General features: G+C 35.1%; 1 protein-coding gene across 1 annotated transcript in view; it reads right to left on the minus strand.

Annotated features, from left to right (window-relative positions):
* The window catches only part of LOC115215152 (tetratricopeptide repeat protein 28), a 133241-nt gene that overhangs the window by 20429 nt on the left and 90447 nt on the right, over positions 1–22365 (minus strand). The window contains exons 4-11 of the mRNA XM_029784328.2: positions 19552–19699; positions 16814–17086; positions 13095–14594; positions 9256–10062; positions 6856–6996; positions 4816–5093; positions 3584–3842; positions 2015–2186 (exon numbers count right to left, since the gene is read on the minus strand). Coding sequence (XP_029640188.2) covers positions 2015–2186; positions 3584–3842; positions 4816–5093; positions 6856–6996; positions 9256–10062; positions 13095–14594; positions 16814–17086; positions 19552–19699 — 3578 coding nt within the window. The remainder of the gene's footprint in view (positions 1–2014; positions 2187–3583; positions 3843–4815; positions 5094–6855; positions 6997–9255; positions 10063–13094; positions 14595–16813; positions 17087–19551; positions 19700–22365) is intronic.

Here is a 22365-nt window from a genome sequence, read left to right on the forward strand (position 1 = left end):
GAGTGCAATGTGATCATCTGATGCCTCAAGATGAACATCACTCCTGAGTATGATGTGACTCCAATTGTGATGAGCTGTTCAAGCCATGCCAGCATGGAAAGATGTTTGAAATGATGATCATGATATATTGGTTGAAACTTACTACAGTCTGAAATCACTGTTTAATTAAGTTATTAATAACCGTTTCTTCATAATTATATTTGGAGCATTTGATGCACACTTAGTCTATTTGAAGAGCTGATTCACCTGTTGTGCACACCCAATAATTATTGAAATAACGGTTCAGCTTCTTTAGTCATAAATTTATGAACATACCAAATAATTCAACACTCTATAATTTATAATTGCAGAGATTCCATAATCAAACTAATGTTTATATATATATATATAATGAAATTATTGTATACAGTGCCCAGGTGCACCACACTTGTCAAAAATGCATATAAAGCATATGCAGTAATGTACAAATGTCTGGAAAGCGAACAGTGTACGAGTCAGATACATGCTTGCGTGTGTATGGAGAGGAGAAAATCAGGTGTAGTGTTAGCGAATCTTGGGAAGCATGGAAGTTTTGAAGGATGCACTGCTCCGACAACTAACAACTGATGCTGGCAGTTTGTTCCATGCTTCAGCAACTCTCAGCGTGAAAAAATGTTTCTGAAAGTCATGGGAGCTGTGCTGTTTTCTGACTTTGTAAACATGTCCATGGGTGTTAGAAAGGTGGAGTTTGAAAAGGTGCTCAGAGTTATTGTTAGTAAGATGGTTAATAATTTTATGGGTGTCTGCCAAATTAGCTGCCAGACATCAGAGTTTCAATGTATCCATGCCCAGAGAAGTAAGGCATTCAGAATATGGCAAATGCCTGATGGAGGGTATTCTCTTGGTTGCATGTCGCTGAACGGCTTCCAGATGATTAATATCCTGGGCAAGATAGGGGTTCCAGACTGGTGATGCAAATTCCAGGTGAGGTCTTACCATAGCTATATAAAGCTGCAGATAGATAGCCAGAGAGTGGCTCACAAAGGACTTGCTGAGTGATGCTAAGACACCTTCAGCCTTCTTGGCAATTTTAGCGATGTGTTTTGTCCAACGCAAATCGCTGTTGACAATAACACCCAGGTCACGTTCACACGAAGACTTTTTGAGAATAGTGTTGTGGAGGGAGTAAGCAGACACTGGGTTTTTCCTCCCAAAATGCATGGTGGTACATTTGTCCACAGCCAGCTTGAGTTGCCAGTCCATGATCCACTGCTGCATTGTGTCCAGGTCTAATTGCAATAGAGATCTATAGTGTACAGGATCTGACCTCTTTATCATATGTTATCAATTTATTTTAGGGATTTTACACTTTTTCTCACTACATCGTATCAATGATTGATATAATTTCAACACAATATTAAATAGAATAAAGGATTCAAAAAGTTAATCACCAAAGATGTAATTTAATAGTGATTTTGAAACATATATTCAAAAGTAATTTATAAGACAGAAAATAAAGGCATTTAAAAGTAACTTGGATTTTATTGTAGAAACAGCCTTAGTGGCATTGTTCAGGGTTCTCCAATTTTTAAAAGGATGCAAAGCTAGTTCTAGCAAAATGTAAACTTTTTAAATTGATAATTAACATAATTATTTCTTTGAAATCCATTTTGCTGTTGTTCCGGTGGAATGTGAAAAGCATCCAGCTGTAGAAACCTTGCCAGATCAGATTGGAGCCTGGTGCAGCCTTCTGGCTTGCCGGTCTTCAGTCAAACCGTCCAACCCATGCCAGCATGGAAAGCAGACATGATGATGATGAAAGCAAAAATTTATTAGTAGTTTCTTTTATCTATTTGATACCAATCCACCTGAGGGTTGTCTGATACAAACTTGCTTTAAAGTAATCTAAATTAAAACTTTCCATCAATATTTCATGTTAGTCTAAGTCCTAAGCATCAGCTTAATAATAACAAAATTTCATTCTTCATTATTTTCAAAATTAAGACAGAATGCTGTATTGAAAAGGTTAACATACTTTGTCTGTCCTGCACTTGGGTCATGACCTTCAACTCCTATAGATTCTCGTACGTCCCCAACATATTGATCAAGTAACGAAACTGTTGAACCAGCCAAGCTCTGAGTGTCGATGGTATCGGAACTGCTTGATTCTATTTCAGCCATATTGCACTGATGAAATTTTATAATGCCTAAAATAATAAAGAATAAACTTCATTATGAATATTATGATTTCCACACGATCTCCAGAGAATATATTTGAAATATTTATCTCCACACAGTTTTGATCAGCTTGATCTCCACTTCTCATCAAATGTACCTGGTATCAGATTGGATTAAAAAATAAAACCAATCAGTGACTGTACATACGCAGATTAAGAGATCTTATAATGAAATGACCAAAACATAATGTGGCCATATATAATTTCATAATATACTCTCTAGGTTTTATGTGTATAAACACACATGCTTGTGTATTTATACATTCACACACAAAATGTATTTTTAAAAAGAAGTGAATAGTCTATAAAATTACAATTTAGATAATAACAAGGCAATGAAACATTTAAGAATAAATTTCAGTCTAACAGAAATTTTATAAAATGGATGTGATGCAAGGCTTAGAGAGGGAAAAAAAATGATATGCCACATGTTAACATTCAGTAATTCTTTTACATCAGATTAAAAACAAAATAAGAATTAAATTCTCATAATTCATTCCAATAAAAAAATCTTCAACGACTTTTATTTGAAAACAACAAAATTCATGCGTTTTCCCATTAATTAAGGATAACTAATCATTCATGGGTTGCATGCAGAACAGAGAGAATCCAAACAATAATGTACTTATTCATTCCTAATACATTCTGGCCGATTTGAATGTGAATATCTGATTGCTCTTGTTTTCCATCAATGGAAAATACTTTTTCCCTTTAGATCAGAGGTTCTCAACATGGGTGGTGCCACCCCCAAGGGGACACTTGGCATGTCAAAAGGGGCATTAGGCCTTAAAGGCAGTAAGATGGGGGGCAATGAGGCAATATATATTTTACCTATAGTAGTAATTATATTAAACATGATAAAACTTAGTCATGGTTATTAAAATAAAATGGGATCTCATCAGGCACAGACTTGCAATGTATGAAGTAAATTTACAACTTCTGTCTTCATTAATTTTTTATGATTTCATTGTTAAAAGCTTATACAACCCTTTTTTTTTTTAGAGTAAAATTTATAAATTATCATCCATGTTAAGTTAGTTTAGTTGTGATACCTCACTCACCACTTAGGTAGGCGCTAGGTATAACAACTACTTGCGGGGAGGGGCTACAATAAGAAAAAGGTTAGGAACCATTTCTTTAGATGATGCATGTTCGCTACCCTTGTGGTTCACCAAGGTAAGGAGACTTTGAGACACCAGAGTATTTTGACCTTTATGCTCCACATTCTTGCTGTTATTTAGAATGTTAATAAAATTTTGGTGATGCTATTTAAAGAGAATTATTTATTATAAAGGAGATAAGCAGTCACAGAGTTTAACATTTAGCAAATTTACAAAGGAAAATGTAAAAGCATTTTTCACACTTACCATCCTTTGGTGTGATAACCCAAGTGTAAAGAAATCCTGCAGCAATTGAGTAAGAAAGGACAATGTTGTTTTGTTGGCTGACGATGCCCAAAATTTGATCCAAGGTGATGGGTTGTAAGTCATGGTTAAACTCGTTTCTCACAAATCCTGATAATAAGTTAGATTGCCGCTCCAGGAGTAAATCTATGAAGGCTCGGGTGCAAGCTCTCTCAGCAACAACCAAGGCTTCTTCATTACAGTCCACTGCTACTAACACTCGCTGGTTAACAAATAATAATAATATTAATAGTAGTAGTAGTAGTAGTAGTAGTAGTGGTAGTAGTAATTAGCTCTTAGGCTGTAACTGAAGGAGAAAATGTAACTATTCTTTGGGACTTCCCAGTATATACAGGTAGGACCATCAAAGCAAACAAACCAGATAATGTTGTGAAAGACAAAAGCAATAAAGTCTGTTTATTGATTGACATGAGCAAACCCTGTGACCGTAATATCTTGGCAAAAGAATTTGATAAGCTCAGAAAATATAAAGATCTGTTAATCGAAATTGAAAGGATGTGGCATCTCAAGACAGTTACAATACCAGTAATTGTAGGAGCACTTGGAATGATCAAAAACGGAATTGAAAATTATTTAAGAATGATCCCTGGCTTACCATCCATACATGAATTGCAAAAGATTGTCTTAACTGATACGTCACACGTATTGAAAAGAGCATTGTCGCTGTGAATTTTCTTTCTTTTTTCCACCTTTATTTATTTATTTACTTTATTTTTTATTTTTTCCTTTTTCTCTCTGTCTTCCCATTTTTCTCTATCACATGACCCTGTAAATGAACAATCTAGTGTGCTTGTTTTAATGGCCTACCAATATATACAGTACATTTCTCTGCTCTGGTCGAGACTTGGAGCCAACTTGTACAAATACAAAGCAAAAGTCAAACATATAATAATCATCATCATCATCGTTTAACGTCCGATGATGATAATGATGATGATTATTATATGTTTGACTTTTGCTTTGTATTTGTACAAGTTGGCTCCAAGTCTCGACCAGAGCAGAGAAATGTACTGTATATATTGGTAGGCCATTAAAATAAGCACAGAAACATATGTATGCATATGTGTATGTATGTATGCACGTATGTATAGCTTTTTGTGGTGGTGGCCTTATGTTCTTCTTTATTGATAAAATATAAATCACTTCTTTGCCAAAATAGCAACTGACTAACTCACCTGTAAAGCTTGATAGCATGCTGTCTGTAAATCAAATAACGAAAGTTTGTAGTCACTACTATTGTACGATTCCCTTCGAATCATTTCAAATAAATCCGCAGCTTGGAAAAGTTGCTGCTGACACTCTTCCAGTTGGCCCTGGCCCCATAATGACAGTCCAAGGCGATATCGAATTTTGGCCTCGTCTTCCCGTCTTCCCAGCTGCTCTGCAATCTGCAGGCCCTGCTGCAAATATTGAACTGCCTGTATATAGTTTCCTAATGCATGATGAACTCGACCTTGAAAATTAAACAAGAAACAAAAGAGTCTAGAAAAGATGGTTATGATATTTAAAAAGAATCTAACATTTTTAGCTTTGATTACTAGAAGTGATTTCTAAATTTTAATCATAAATTCAGAGGAATTATATAGTTTCTGTTATAATACCATTCCTAAGTAGGATTTATTATAGAAATCTAAACTAAACCCAGTACTTAAGGGAAACCACAAGAGTGCAAAGGGAGAGAGGGGAGGGGAAAGGGAAAGCAGTGAATGATAAAGCACAGGTATATAGAGGAGCAACAAGATAACAAAGATACAGTTGGCAAGGGGGAGGACAGGCGAGAGATAATAAAGTGGCATTGGGCCTCAGGAATGTGTGTGGGGGGGGGAGACAAGCATAGTGCATGGCTTGTGTGCGTGTGTATGTGTATATATATATATATATATACTAGCAGTATCGCCCGGCGTTGCTCGGGTTTGTAAGGGAAATAACTATATAAGCATTTTTAGAGATGTAAAGTATAATAGCCATCTCAATATGGCTAACCACAAAGGAGGTGTGTTACTGTAGCTTTTTACATTCTGAGATTTAATAATAAATTTTTAGAGAGTTACTTCCCTTATATATGCCAAAAATGCATTAAAAATGGGAAAAATTGATGGTAAATTATTTTTAAAATCGTAGACTCATCGTAGACGCGCACTAATACCCAGAAGGGCTCGATATGAATCACGACTTGTGGGCAATAAAGAAACAGATATGAATCACGACTATAAGATACCCGGTTTTGGTTAAACTGCACCGCAAAATGTGGGAGTAGTTAGGAATCTAAATCGTAGGAGACAGACAGCACACAACCTCACTTTTATATATATATATATTATATATATATATATATATATATATATATATATGAGAGGTTTTGGTATCCAGAAGATCTAAAAGGCAGGTAAGGCGATGTAAGGATCACTGTTATACTCCCGGTTTGGTAATAGCATGAATGAGGAGTCTAACATGAATCATGTGTGAGTGTGTATCTGTTAAATAAAATGAAACAAGAAAGCCAAGGCAGTGTGAAATTTCTAGGACATTTTATAAAGAAAAGGTAGTCTTACAGCTGTTTCAGGGATATAAAAAATATCCCTTCACCAGAGATGATATGAGAGAGTTAAATAGAGAGAAATAGCAGGGTTCAATATAAGAAGTTATTTTGGAAAAGGAATGGTAGAGTTCTAGCAATGTCCTAGAAAATACACACTGCCTCGGCCTTGTCTCATTTTATTTAACCTCTCTCTCTCTCTCTCTCTCTCTCTCTCTCTCTCTCTATATATATATATATATATATATACACACACACACACAATATTAAATATACAAACATGAACATTAATCATATAAAAGGAACAGGCAAATCAACCCTTGTACTTGACTAATACTTATTTTAATCCCCTTGGCAAGATGAAAGCAAAGGCAACCTTGATGGAAGTTAAACTAAGAACATAAAGAGACATAACTAAATACTACAAGACATTTTGTCTATCATGTTACTGATTCTGCTCTTCATCACCCTTTATTATAACAACTCTATGTAAGTGTGGGATGTCATTAAGTGTATTGTCACTTATAAGTCATAAGGGTCTACGGACAAGAAGAAACTTGTGAAATATGGGTTTACTGCCAGTAAGCCAACGAGAGAGTAAAGTTGGTATTTTATGAATGACATCTTTTGTTATGAGGAAACAAATCTTACTAGACTGTTTGGTCAGTAAATAACTTACCCAGACTGCTGAAAGCCATAGTCTTTGCTACTTTGTCTTGAAGTTGTGCCGCCATACTTAAGTGTTTCTCTTGATAACGTACAGCTTCTTCATGGTTTCCAAGAGATTCATGAGATAAACCAAAGTTTCCATATGCTCTGCCTGTAATAACAATAATAATTTCTAATATAAATACAAAGACCACAAATTTGTGGAGAGGTTGGATGATTAAACAGACCCCTAGTATTTGACTGGCACTTTATTTTATAGATCTCAGAAAAATGAAAGGTGAAGATGACATCATCAGGATTTGAACTTAAAATATAAAGGGTCAGAACAATAATATGCAATGCTATAATGATTTTTGCCAATTAACAATACTAATAAAAATTTTCCTCTCAATTTTCTTAGATAAAAGACCCTTCCTATCTCGGAATTAGAAAATCTCATTTAACCTGACTAGGACAACTAGTTCTATGACACAAAGCATTATATTTTAAAGTGAATCATCATCATTTAATGTCCACTTTCCAGATGTTGACTGGATTGGATGGTTTGTTAGGATCTGGCAAATTCCAGGGCCACATCAAGCTCCCTTTGTCATAATTTTATACTAAAACCTTTCATTAACCTATATTTTAGATGCCAGATTACTAATGAAAAAGAAAAATAATTTACTAAATCTATTCCAAATTCTTGATTATTTTCAGAGTTAATTGAAAAACACTATCTTTGTTTAATGTCCATCTTCCATGTTGAAATGAGTTGTACAGTTCAACAGGATCTGAGGAGCCAGAAGACGGCATTAAAGCTCTAATGTCTACTTTGGCATGACTTCCAATGCTAGATGTCCTCCCTAACACCAATTACTCTACAGAATGTACTGAGTGCCTTTTTTTCTTTTTCGTGGAATTAGGGTCACTATTTCATCTATCAGTCTACTGATTGATGAACACAACGTTCCCCACAATGATGCTAAATGATGCTTCACAAGGTTTTACTGATCCCAATAAAGATGACTTAAGCAGTATCAGTGAAGTAAAGCCCCAACATATTCCCGACATAACTTTTGGCACCTCATAACAATAATACCTATTTCTTTACTACCTACAAGGGGCCAAACACAGAGAGGACAAACAAGGACAGACAAACGGATTAAGTCAATTATATCGACCCCAGTGCATAACTGTACTTATTTAATCGACCCCGAAAGGATGAAAGGCAAAGTCGACCTTGGAGGAATTTGAACTCAGAATGTAGCGGCAGTCGAAATACGGCTACGCATTTCACCTGGCGTGCTAACGTTTATGTCAGCTCGCTGCCTTAAACACAACTCACAAGGGAGCCCAGATAGGTTCTCTGCCTAGTGCCAACGTGCATTCTCTCTAATTAATCACCGCAAACATTGCTAGATACAAACAATGTATCTGAACATTTGTATCTCAGACTGTTCCAATACAGATGTCAATACTCTGACTTCAGCAAAGGAAACCAATATAGCTGGCTACAGCATTCTGTTGAAAAGCTTATCCAGTATTGGAGTGGATTGTTTACTGATAAACAGAATCCAACATGTGATCAACAGAGACTGCTGAAGCATGGGTACTGTGTTGGGCCCACTTCTTTTCATAATTTTATATAAATGACATCACAAATGTTATCAAGCTAAGTACAATAAACACTTTTGCAGATGACTATAATCTTCACAAACAGAATGGGTGACTGGACAAAACTTCAATCTGAGCTATGAGTAAAGATTCAGTTGTTAATAAAAAAAACCATTATCCTGGTAAACAAGGAAAATCTTGACCTTATCCACTTTGGAAAAGATGTACTCCAAAAGCCATATTCTCTTCCCTCAGGAGAACTTCTCATGGTGTCAAATGATATCAGAAACTTAGGAGTAACTACTGACAACAGCCTAAGACATAGTTGACATAGCTTGCAGGATTTGCTCTTGGATTCTCAGAACTTCTCAGTCCAGTGACCCATATTCCCTCATCCCTCTATTCTCTATCTTTGCACAGTTTTATGTTAATTACTGTTACCTGTTGCAGTGGTCTTCGATAATCAATAAAAATGTAAAAATCTAAGTTCAAGGTCAGTTACAAAAATAAATAGTATGATGAGCCTTAATTACTGGGATTGCCTCAAAAATCTCAGACCCCATTTTCTCCAATGCTATTGTGAGTGCTATGTCATTTGTACACAGTGGAAAATATTTCATTAGCATTACTCAAATGATGTTAGCATTAAGTTTAGAAATCACTCAAGGCTGGGCCCCTATGCCCTAAGCCCCAATAAAAATTCATTACATTATACCTTTTTTACCTCAACTGTCTTCCTCAATTCAACAGTACCCTGAAACAAACCCTTATGTCATATATATATATTTATATACAAAAGTAAGTTTTTACTTACATTGGGCTTCAGTATTATTGAGTTCATCAGCAATCTGTAAATCATTTTCATGATATTTGAGAGCAGTTTCATATTCTCCCATTTGTTGATAAACATTGCCTAAACCACATGCAGCCTCTCCTTCACAGAGTTTATCTCCGACATTTCTAGCAATGTTCAGCTGATGTTCTAAACAAGAGATTGCTTGCTCAAAGTTCCCCAGCAGACTGTGTAAACATCCCAGCTCACCATAAGCAGAAGCTTTTGCTTGGTTGTTGTTCATCTCGTGAGTAACGACTAATCTTTTCTCAAAACAGACCAGTGCCTGTTGCAAGTTACCTAAAGCCCGATGAGCATTCCCAAGTCCTCGATAAGCTTTATCTTGATCAACTAAAGAATTTGTTGCTTGAGAAACAACTAAATACTGATCATGGCATTTTACCGATTCTTCAAAATCTCCCAATGCCTCGTAGCATTCACTAAGATTACCAAATGCTTTGCCTTTCTCTACAAGCACTTTGTTTCCGTGAAGTTGCTCCAACATAGATAACTGTTGTTCAAAAAGACCAATGGCTTCATCAAAATGTGCTGTGTTCATCCTTATAATTCCAAGATTTCCATATGCTTGTGCCTCTAGAGCACTGTCATGGAGTTCTTGACTATGCTTCAACTGTTCTTCGAAACAGCTGTAAGCATTTGTGTAGTTCTCTAGACACATATGTACAGTACCAATACTACCATGGGCACGGCATTCCCCTTTTAGATCTTTCATCTCTTGGCGAATAGCGAGTTCCTGATTATGGAATCCAAATGCTTTCTCAAACTGACCTGTTAGAAATAGACATTTTAAAAACAGTTTGTTATTTTCTTCTAATTTTCAAGATATCACATAGTATTTTAGGGGTCTTTTGTGTGTGTGTGTGTGTGTGTGTGTGTGTGTGTGTGTGTGTGTGTGTGAGTGTGTGTGAGTGAGTGTGTGTGAGTGAGTGAGTGTGTGTGAGTGAGTGAGTGTGAGTGAGTGTGGGTGAGTGTGTGTGAGAGTATGTGTGTGTAAGAGAGTATTAGTGTGTGTGTGAGAGTGTGTGTGTGTGTGTGAGAGAGAAAATGTGTGTGTGTGTGTATGTGTGAGTGTGTGAGATTGTGTGTGTGTGTGTGAGTGTGTGTGCATGCATGAATAAAGACAAAAATAAATCAGAAAAACTGCTACACCTCTACAGATATCAAGTTCAACAATGACAGGCATTTGCTGTGATGAGAGTCAATCATCAAACCAAGCAAAACTCGAAGATAAGCATGTAACTAAATAGTCATTTCCATAAAAGACCCATTTGTAGCATTGAATCCAAGGAACTGGTTAGCCCCCTGATCACCTACCAACCAGGTGAACACACAGGCCAAATAGACTTCATACTCATCACAAAACAGGATTCGCAACAGGTTATGAATACTAAATCCTTCTCCAGTGAAAAATACACCATTTAATATACACACTCGTATTCAGCAAGGTCAGCAGAAAAACTAGATGAACTGAGAGACATAAGATAATCTAGAGAAAGAAGATAGTGGAAGCTGAAAGATTCCTTGGTCAGACCATAAGTATTGAGTTGGTAGATACAAAGAGAAGGTGAAGTAACAGATTTATAACACAGAGGGCAACTGAAATTTACTGTGAGACAACCTACTGAGAGCCACAGATCATTCGTGGATTGAAAAAAGTGGTGGGAAGGTACAGCAAATACTGCAATAAAAGCTAAAAGTTAGGCTTAGAAAGAATGGAAGGAAGTGAGGAGCACAAAACAATATTAGATTGCAAAAAGAGGTGCTATAAGTAAGAGATTTGCCAATATTCTTTGGCAAAAGGAATCAGAGGTGTAAGGTGTTTTGAATTGCAAAGCAGTCAGCTGGATTAAAGGTGCCATTGAGAAAAAAAACAAAACAGAATGATAGTAGTGCACTTTGCATGAACGATGCTCAGGTGAAAAAAGTATAAAATTGCTATTATGTGAAGATGCCAAATATAGAGAATGTATGGGAAAGAGAAGATATACCCCAAGTGAACCCAACTGAGGTACCAGATTTGAAGTTGGCAGCCATACTGTCAAAAGTGTAATTAAGGATATTTAGGCAGGAAACACTGCTGGGCCATAAAAAATAGCTGCTGAGATTCTGAAAATATCTGAGAAGTAAAACATGTGCTAATCACCTGAATAATAAATCAAGTAGAACAGGGAAATGTCATACCCACACTATTATCTTCTATGAAGAGGCAGCGATAGAGGTATCAAATTGATAGATCAGGTTATGAAAGTAACAGAATGGGTTGTAGTATAACTGGTTAGGAAGACAGTTAGCTAAGACGAAATGTACTTTGGGCTTGTGCCAAGATGGGCACAACTGATGCCCTCTTCCTAATGAAGAGTAACCCACTAAACCTAGCATTTGTTGACCTGGAAAAGGTTTTTGACTGAACCCCATGCTCTGTAGTTCAGTGGTTGCAATGAAATATAGGTATGTAGGCTCTCATAAGACTAACTATACAAGCTGTGTACAGAGATGTTATCACCAAGTTGAGAATTAGCAATGAGTTAAGTAAGGCTTTTAACATGCAGTTATTTGTCTCTCAGGGATCAGTTCTCAGCCTTACTGTTTATTATAATTCCCCAACCATAATAGGAGATTTTAAGGTAGGCTTTCCATGATGGAAACATAACCAATGAAATAAATTCTTAAAATTGCTCAGAAGACTCCCTAGAAGTAATTGATAGCTTTTGTTACCTAGGTAACCTAAGTGACAGAAGAGGTGAATGTTTTGAAAACATGATATCCAAATTAAGAAAGGAGTGAAAAAATTCAAAGGAGTTATTAATTCTGTTGGCAACTCTCTTTGAGAAAAGGGAAAAATGCTAGGATGCTTGTGTGTGTAATGTAGTGTTACATGGTGATGAAATTTGGACATTGGGCATGGGAGATGTACAAAGGCTAGAACGAAATGAAGGGGACATGCTCTGCTGGTTATGAAATGTTGAAGTGTATAGCCAGGAAAAAGACTAAGTAGAAGAAGAATTAGATGCAGTGTGCAAGAAAAAGAAAATACTAAGCTGATATGAACATATGATGTATACAGAGACTGATGAATGGATAAAGAGGTGTTGATAATCCAGATGGAAAGACTCCGTGGAAGAGAAATACCAACTAAGGAAGACATAAGAAATGGTGAAAATTGGTCTTCGAAAGTTGAAAGAGATGATGAAGGAGTACAACAAGTGGCAAAATGATTGTCTCAAAGTGACACAGGGATGTGACATTGGCAAGCTATGAAAATGGCAAGATGCACATCTTGCTCTTGTAGTCAATTTTGGGGTGATTTTGCTTCACCTAGCTCTGAAGTATATTGTCTTATTTTAACACGATATATCTATAAAGGATGGAAACTGGAACTTCTGGCCTTTCAATAATAAATATGCATTTAGTATGTCATGTAAGTAAATAAAAATAACATTTTGAGGGGTAACACTAACTGGTTATAAAAACAAATGATTTTAGTGTAACATGTTGCATTTACTTAAAAAGTAACCGATCTCAAGAGTAAACATTTGGAAATATATGCTCCTTCCCATGATGTTTTGTTGGGCACAATACTTTTAGTTGAAAAAATCCTGCTTTTATGAAATAAAAAAATTAAAAGTTACAAAGTAATAACAATCTAAGCAAACATCTGCTTGAACCTCAGCTTTTTCACTGAATGTTTTATTTATTCTAAATTTAAACCACAAACTAGTAAAATATATACCAAGATGAGGATTATGATAAACTGAACCTGACATGTAGAGAATAAAAGACAACATAAAATGATAGCTCACCCAAAAAACGATGACAAGTACCAAGGGCTCCGTATGCTGTTGCAATCAAGTGCTGGTTTTTAGTTTGTTTTGCTAAATTCAATTGTTGTTGATAGGTTTTCACAGCCTCTGTAATCTCACCAGTTTTCAGTAATATGTCTCCAATTGTTCCAAGTACCTTAAATGTGCCCTTCATATATTTCAAAAAATGCATCAGTGCTAAAGCTTTCTTTTGATAGTCCAAAGCACTATCATAATTGAACAAAGCTTTGTGGGCGAGACCAAGATTGCAGTATGCACGAGCAATTTCCAGCTTGTCGTGCATTCTTTTAGCAACATCTAAATGCTGTTCATAGTAGTCCAAAGCTTTTTGATAGTTTCCCAATAAAGAGTAAGCATAACCAAGATTGAAACATGCCTTTGCTTCACTCTCTTTATCACACAGATCTTCTGCTAATGTTAGAAATTGTTCATAGTATGGGATGGCTTCCGAATAGTTTTCCTTGACACTGTAGAAATTTCCGAGGTTACAAAGGGCCCGAGCTTCACTGACTGTGTCCTTTAATTCACGTGCCATATTCAAGTGTGCCACAAAGTGATGTAATGCTTTGTCAGGCATTTTAAGAGATTGGTATGAAACAGCCAAATTGCCATGAGTTGACATTTCAGAATGTCGATCATTAACTTCCACAGCAATTGATAGTTCTTGCTTATGGAACCTCATTGCAACCTCATGCTCTCCTAAGGCACTATATGCATTTCCAATGTTGCCATATGCACGTCCTTCACTTGCATAGTCCCCTAATTTTCTAGCTATCTTTAAATGCATCATATGCAGTTTCAGAGCAGCTTCATATTCATTTAATTGATGGTATATAATACCAAGGTTAGCACAGGATCGACCCTCAGCCACGCGATCTTTTGTTTGTAGAGCATTATCCAGTTGCTTTTCATGATAGTGCTTTGCTAAGTTATAATCTGATTTGCAACGTGCAGCATGCCCCAGCCCAGCATATGCACGAGCTTCAAGCACACAGTCATTCCGTTGTTTTGCTATTGTTAATACTTGATTATGAAAAGACTTAGCTTTTTCATAGTCACGTTTATAATGATAAGCACTACCAAGATTACTATATGCCCTGGCTTCTTCGTAGGAACTTTTAAAGGATTTAGCAATTTGTAAATGCTCGTTGTGACATTTAATGGCCAAGTCAAAACAACCCATAGCTAAATAAACAGCCCCAGCATTTCCAATCTCTCGAGCTTCTCCATGTCTGTCAGATCTTTGGCGGCAGAGTAAAACACATTGTTTGTGACTATTTAAAGCGTTTGGATAATCCCCGATGGCAGTATAGACATGGCCAAGATTACTTAATGCTGAAGCAGCAGTGGGCCGATCCTTTAACTTCATAGCCAGAACTAACTGATGTCTATGATTAGAAAGGGCTTCTTGGTAATGGCCTTTGGAGAAGAAGGCAGACCCTAAATTTCCATACACACGACATTCTCCACCTTGGTCACCTGTAATAAGAAAAATATGGATATGAAATTTTACATTTCTTATAAAAGTTTTCTTTCCAAATTATTATATATAATTAATACTTTATATTTGATTGATCATGATAATGAAAGATATTTGAAAATATCATTAGGAAGTTATTGAACTATGGAAGTCAGTGGTTTTTAACATCAATCAATCAGTTGTGGGGTCATAGTTTCATTAAAAAATTTTTTACCTGTTAAGGCAATTAGGTCAGTAATTAGTTTTGCAATAATCTTGAATCCTTTACTTCAATGCAACACATTAATAACAAAAATAATACAATCACACCTGTTAACACAGGTACAAGACACACACACACACACCTATATATGTGTGTATGGAGTTTGATATCAGTACTCAATAGATAAAACACCAAACAATGTGAATGCGTAAAAAATCTTTTTCCTAAACCGAAGTGGTTCAACCATCAGATTAAATTAAATGTTGGAATCTTAACCAAAAATCAAGAATTCTCTGGTAGTAGCATACGTAATAAACTAAAGCCACAGTATAATAGTGTAACAGTATAAGAATACATTAAATACAGAACATTAAGTATAGGAGTATAAATAATATACTGATTTCAAATTTTAGCACAATGCCAGCAATTTCATGGGAGGGAATAAGTCGATTACATTGGCTCCAGTGTTTAACTGATGCTTATTTTATTGAGCCTGCAATAACAATAGGCAAAGCCGACCTCAGCAGAATTTGGACTCAGAATGTAAAGATGAATGAAAAGCTGCCTTGCATTTTTCCCAGGTGTGCTAACGATTCTACCAGCTCATTGCCTCAGGTGTATAAGTAATATATCAAAGCCACAATATAATAGCATAGGAGTGTGTGTAATTCATAAGAAAGATAAATACGTGGTATTCAATTCATCAAATATTTATCATATAAATTAAAATCATTAAAAGATGTTGTTACATGAGCTGTGACAAATAAATAGGAAAAAATCAAATACAATAGTTGCAAAAGGAGAAGATGTATATGTTTAGATAATGAAGATGTATTGCACAGCAAACTCATTAAACCCAACTTGCTAACGAAGAAAAAAAAAACACAAACGTCATGATGAAGGTGATGTATGTGCATCTCTGCATCTTTCATGGAACTCACTTAATACAGTCATGTTATTAAATGGTTTTTATGGCCAAAATTAGAGGACCCCAAATGTATTTAGAATATTATTATATTCATTGCTATGAATGTTATTAACTGGTTATTGTTATCTAAAAGGGTCCATTCCAAAGTGATTACAATAACTAGAGTGAGTGAGTGAGTGAGTGAGTAGGTGTGTGTAATACATTACATATATTCTTCATTGGTTTCAATCATTGGACTGCAGCCGTAATGAGGCACAACCTTCAAGGGTTTATGCTGACCCCAGTACATTGTAAATATTGTCTGGTGTTTAAACAAAACCTTAGGGGAAGAGGAAAGGCAAAATCAACTTATAGGGACATAACCAGGTATTTTGTCTGATGTCCGACCATCCATTCGCTGGTTATACACACACATTTGCATACAATTTTCATCTAACAAATTTAATTCACAAGCCCATGATCAACAGAAAACAGTGACAGACAATACATGCCCAATGCACTGTGCAGTGGAATTTGAGCCCTGAACCAAGTAAAAGTGAAGTGAAATTTTTAATCACATGGTCAAGCATACAGCCATATTTGCATGTTCTTTAGTTTGCTTATGTCCCAGTTACATATGAAACAAAATCTAATTAAAGATTCCCAGTAGCAACCTTTGATCTGTCAAGATATTGCATGTAGTGAAGGATGGGAACTAATTATAAAACCTTTAGCTTAATCCTATGATCTAAGATATTATAAACTTAGATTCTCTCCCAGAAGTATAACAGCAATGGTTTAAACCTTGTGTTATCACATTTCTGCTGAAATACACTGTTTTTGTTTCATTTAAATTTAAAAATAACGAAGAATTTAGGGAAAATAACTAACATTATTAAGTTGATGTTTGGAACATAAACATGGAATTTTGATGGAAGATTTTAATTTTGATCACCTTAAAAACTGGAAGTTTGCATCACAGAACCAGAGGTGGTCTAGGGTGGGTTGGCATCAAAAGAGTTTAAACCATTAGCACAAGTAAAGAATTCAAAACTATTAAGTTAGAAAAAAAATAAATAAATCAAAGTAATATTTCAAATAGTCTTTACCCATAGATTTCATTATGTCAAGATCTTTTTTCATAAAGGCAATGGATTTGTCAATATCTCCAGTCCCCCAGTAGGCTCGGCTCAAGGCAGAAAATACTGATCCACGTAGCTTTATACTTATTGTTCCAATTGAAAGGGCAGATTCAAGCATTGTTACTGAAGCACCATAATGACCAGCTGCCAGCAGCTCTTGACCAATTACAGCTATCACAACAAATGCATTGCATTCAAGATTCATTTTCTCTAGTTGCTGAAAAACAGGCTTCAGTTTTTCTGGAAATAAAATGGAATTAAGAACATTTATTTCTTTTACTTTTGTAATTTAAGTAATCAGCTAATAATTCAGCAATCAATAGATCAACAATGATACAGGTTATTGACACAACACAATTAAAAATGAATTCTTTTTGCTTTCACTTTCTAAAAATAGAAAAAACTGTTTTATTTTCATAGATACTTTTTGTAATTATATTGCCATTTCATCATCAATAATTCAAATTACAATGAAAGTAAACTAAGTTTACTTTAGAAGCATTGAAATGTATTGAAAGATTCAGAAATAATTCTCAAACGCAGAATAATACTAACAGAATAACAGGAACAGGATAAAAATTTGCCAGCAGCCAGTCATGAGACTCAAACTCACATCCCTGTGATTACTGGTCATAGTGCTTTACCATTAACTTAAACTGCCCTCTGACAAATTAATCTGCAATTTTAAAGCTTATAAATCTAGCTTTATAAGACGCTGATGTTAAATTCAAATTACGATGATTAGAAGCATTGAGATGTATTGAAAGATACAGAAATAATTAATTCTCAAATGCAGAATAATGCTAATTAGAATAGCAGGAACAAGATAATTTGCAATTCTTCAGCTTATAAATCTAGCTTCTAAAAAGCAGACTTCATTTACTTTCATTGTGATTTGAATTTAACAGCAGCATCTTATAAGCTCAAAAATTGCAGATTAATTTGTCAGAGGGCAGTTTGGCTTAACAGTAAAGCACTATGACTGGTAATCACAGGGATGTGAGTTTGAGTCTCATGGCTGGCGGCTGGCAAATTTTTCTGCAATAATATGGATATTTCTTTCTGTTCCTGCTATTCTGTTAGCATTATGAGAATCAATTATTTCTGTATAATTCAAATAATGTTAAATAAAATATAAGTAGATTCAAAAATATGATATACTAACTAAAGTTGTATTGACTAGCAGTTACTTCACTTTTCAGTCTCTGCATTTGGACAGATAATCATTTCTGTTCAACTTGCTCTCTTTTTGTATCATTGCTTTTGGTTTTAATTTAAAATTTCTATTGCTTCTCTAATTGTTACATTCAACTTATATTTTTTCTTCATTGAGTTTATCTTACTACTAACTTCAATTTACATAAGAATTGGAGATGCTTGTGCCTAGTCATTAAATCTGTAATTACTCTGTAGAATGGTTAAATCTTTTCCAAGAAAAACTTTACTTTTTCTTAAAAAAACAGTAAATGGGTATCACAGTTAAAGTTCTAAATATTAGGAGAGCATATCCACCAGGGAAAATAGCCATGGTTGTAATAATAATGATATGCTGAAGTTTATTCAAAAGTAATTCACTAAGCAACTTGTATGTCCAAGGTGATGGACTAAGTCCATGATTTTAGGTCTTATCCAAGTAGAGTTAACCAGAGCTTCTCAACAGCAACACAGAACATCCAACAAAATACATAGAGCTATTTTAGAAATTGATTGCAACATTTATCTCACATCTAATTTATGACACTCCCAAGACGCATCAATGATATTTCATCGATACTCATTTTTTACTACATTGTAATGTTTAACATATGCCTGTATACATTGATACAGTATAGAAATAATTTTGAAATAATATATTAACATATTAATATATTATTTTAATATTATTTTTATATAATGTTTTTAAATAACTAATAAAAAAGCTAAGTTGTGGGCAACTCTTATTGCGACTTCCTAATCAGTTTATCAAAGCTGTTCAAATAGGGATAGGAGCTGAAAAATGGATTTCGTTGGTTAAGAATTATTGTCATACCATGCAATGAATAATATATAATCATTCATCAAAATTAAGATATTTTTATTGAAGAAGATAGATTGTTTCTTTATATTTATATTTATTTTTATTTTTCCTCCTCCAGAATCTTGATGAAAAGGCAATGCCCATGGCTTTTGCACACCCTCTGGTGAGATTGGCACTGTTAAATGTGTTATTTAAACTGTTGAAAATCAATACCTGCAGGAAAGACATGAGCAAAGAGGAGATTCTAGATGACTGATGTTCCTAGGGAAAGACTGTAATATTTTCATGACATGAAAATATCACAAACTCATGTAAAGAAAATTCAAATTATTTTATCTGTTTTATAAACCTGTTGTGTACTATTCTTGAAAAATAACCAATCTGTTCAGTAAGAGTAAGTAAAAAAAAAAAGATATTTTAAAATAAAATTCTGAGAAAATACTTAACTGTGCCAAGATTCAAAAAATTATTTACCTACATTGCAGAGAATATTTTCATTTTAATTTTAGCCATATTTCATAAATAACCAGTTACAGACTTATTAACAAAGTCTTTTACTTAGACACAAGGAATGGTTATATATTTTCAAATTGTGCAATGCCTTTTAACAATAGAAACCAATATTTGAAATATAAAATAAATAGAAATAAAAACAATATTTTTTTGAAATGACTTTAATGAATATTACCTTTCAATGGAGACTTGATAGCAGTATCAATAAGTGCTGTAACTAAATCATTATTTGAGGATTCTTGAGCCAGCCCCGAAGCGAAAGTAGCCATTGCATCCCCATGATTACCAAGATGTAGTAAGGCATTACCTTCCTGTAAATATGCCTAGAAAATTGATTAAAAAAATTTGGATTAATTACTTTAATAATTCAATATATCAATTCCACCTTTATTTACATTATTTAAATTGGATGGATATTTGTCCTCATTTTGTTTGTTGTTAACAACAAACAACAAGCAAGACGAGGATAAATATCTGTCAAATGTAAATAATGTACATAATTCCTCATCTCTTAAATATAGAACTGAATAATTCCACCATTCTTTAGCATTTCTAATAGTATTGTAGTGTTAGTCAACTAGCATGAATCTCCACTATATTTTTGAAGTGGAAAAAGTATTTTAGGAATATAATTTAGTTCAGATTTTCACCTCTGCTGACATATGCCCCAAAACTCATGCCAATGTTTAAAATTACAAACTCAGTCAACTTATACAATATAAAAAACATGAAAATAAAGTCAACTTATACAGTATAAAAACATGAAAATAAAAGGTAGAATATATACAGCAATACTTATTGGATAGTAAAAGGTAGAAACGAAAAATGTATATATTCCATATTTCAGTACAAACTAAATAAATAATACAGATCATCATCGTCGTTTAATGTCCACTTTCCATACTGGCATGGGTTGGATGGTTAACTGAGGACTGGCGAGCCAGAAGGCTGCACTAGGCTCCAATCTGATCTAGCAAAGTTTCAGGAATCATGTATGAAAGGACAAATGACAAAGCAATGTTCATCCCATGCTTATTTAATATTTCCTTTTGATCAGATTTCAGTTGGGTTGAATAATAAACCCATCCCCCCACTCCACCTTTACTCTCCTCCCCCATACAGCCAGTTGTTCAAGCCTGAGTATGACAACTTTTACATTTTTGCTTAGTTATTTAATCTATAGGAAAATTATGAGAAAGAACAACAGACATTGGTTTTTATTTCACTGACTACATAGCTTCATTTAGATTAGAGCAGATTTATTTCTTGTACTTGCTAAAAGGGAAAAAAAGATGACTTGTTGAAGTTTATTGATAATCTCTTAGCAAAATACAGCAGCAGAAAATCTGGACGTGTGTCATACAATAAAAGTTTCATGTTACAGATCATCTTAAAAGACGAAATAGAATTAGATCTCAATGTAGATTGTTTGCCTCTAGAAATGAACTAAATAATGCTATAAAACTAAAGCTTCCTCATTGGCTCTTGTCTCTGACCACTTCTTTTGATAACTCTTCAAATAAATTATATATGTGGTCTGATCAATAAGTATCTGGACTGTTGCTATAGTAACGAAGCTAAAGCATGCAGAGTAAAGCTGTTTGGCACACATTGACCTTGAACTCTACTGTGCATGTGCTGCAAGTTTTAACATTCTAGCCCACTTCCGCTGTTTACAGCAGTGCTTGGAAGATGTGTAACGTGTGATTGTAGCGTTGACTATGACAGAGAAAGTTGAGCAGAGAATCTGCATTAAATTTTGCTAAATTTTGCTTGGCAATACCTGCACAGAGGCCTATGCAAAGTTTTCAAAAAGTTTTCATCATTCTCAACACAATCAAGGAGATCTTGTGCAACTAAAACCAAAGAGTGTCTTTCTGGTTAGCTGAAAGCAGTTTTGGCACAACCTTGGCAGACACATGTCTCATACCCAAAACTTCAGTGATAACAGACTGGACTGAATTGAACTGTAGCTAATCTGCGCATCCTCTGATAACTCACGGATGGTGATTCAACGATTTCCTCTCACAGCTGCATGCACACCTGCAATGTTTTTCTGAGTTCTGCTGGTTGTAGATCTCCCAGAACATTCATCAATATCAACATTTGTTTCAGCTATGTTGGAAACATCTGAACCACTCGTCACACTTGTGTGCAGCTCATATACTCCTTTCTATACACTTTCTGCAACTTTGTGTAGGCCTCTGAGCAGGTATTGTTATGACATCTTTCTCTGTCATGGTCAATGCGCCGATCACATGCTATACACCTTCCTTCCAAGCACTACTGTAAACAGCAGAGGTGAGCTAGAATGTTAAAACTTAGCATGCATGCACAGCAGAATTCAAGGTCAATTTTTACCAAGCAGCTTCACTGTGTGCTTTAGCATTGTTACTATAGAAGCAGTCCAGATACTTATTATTGATCAGACTTCTTCTATGCATACAAATGCAGGGAAGCAGGGCTGCATGGTTAGGAAATTTGCTTCACAACCACATGGTTTTGGTTTCAGTTCCACAACATGGCACCTTAAGCAAGTGATTTCCACTATAGCAATGGGTCAATCAAAGCATTGTGGACAGATGTGGTAGAGTGAAACTGAAAGAAGCCTGTCATTACCATCATCAACATCATTTAACGTCCGTTGTCCATGCTAGCAAGCCGGAAAGCTGTACCAGACGCTAGTCTGATTTGGCATGGTTTCTATGTCTCGATGCTCTTCCTAACACCAACCACTCAGAGTGTAGTAGGTGGTTTTATGTGCCACTGGCATGGGTACCATTTGCATGACACCAGTATCTGCCATGACTATGATTTCACTTGACTTGATGGATCTTCTCAAGCACAGCATATTGCCAAAGCTCTCGGCCATTTGTCATTGCCTCTATGAGGCTCAACCCTTGAAAGGTGCTTTTCACAATGCACACACGCACATACACACATCATCATCATCATCATAATAAATGATGAGGATAATACATGTCTGTGC

Source organism: Octopus sinensis, linkage group LG1 (assembly GCF_006345805.1).
Source record: "Octopus sinensis linkage group LG1, ASM634580v1, whole genome shotgun sequence".
NCBI classification, from domain to species: Eukaryota; Metazoa; Mollusca; class Cephalopoda; order Octopoda; family Octopodidae; genus Octopus; species Octopus sinensis.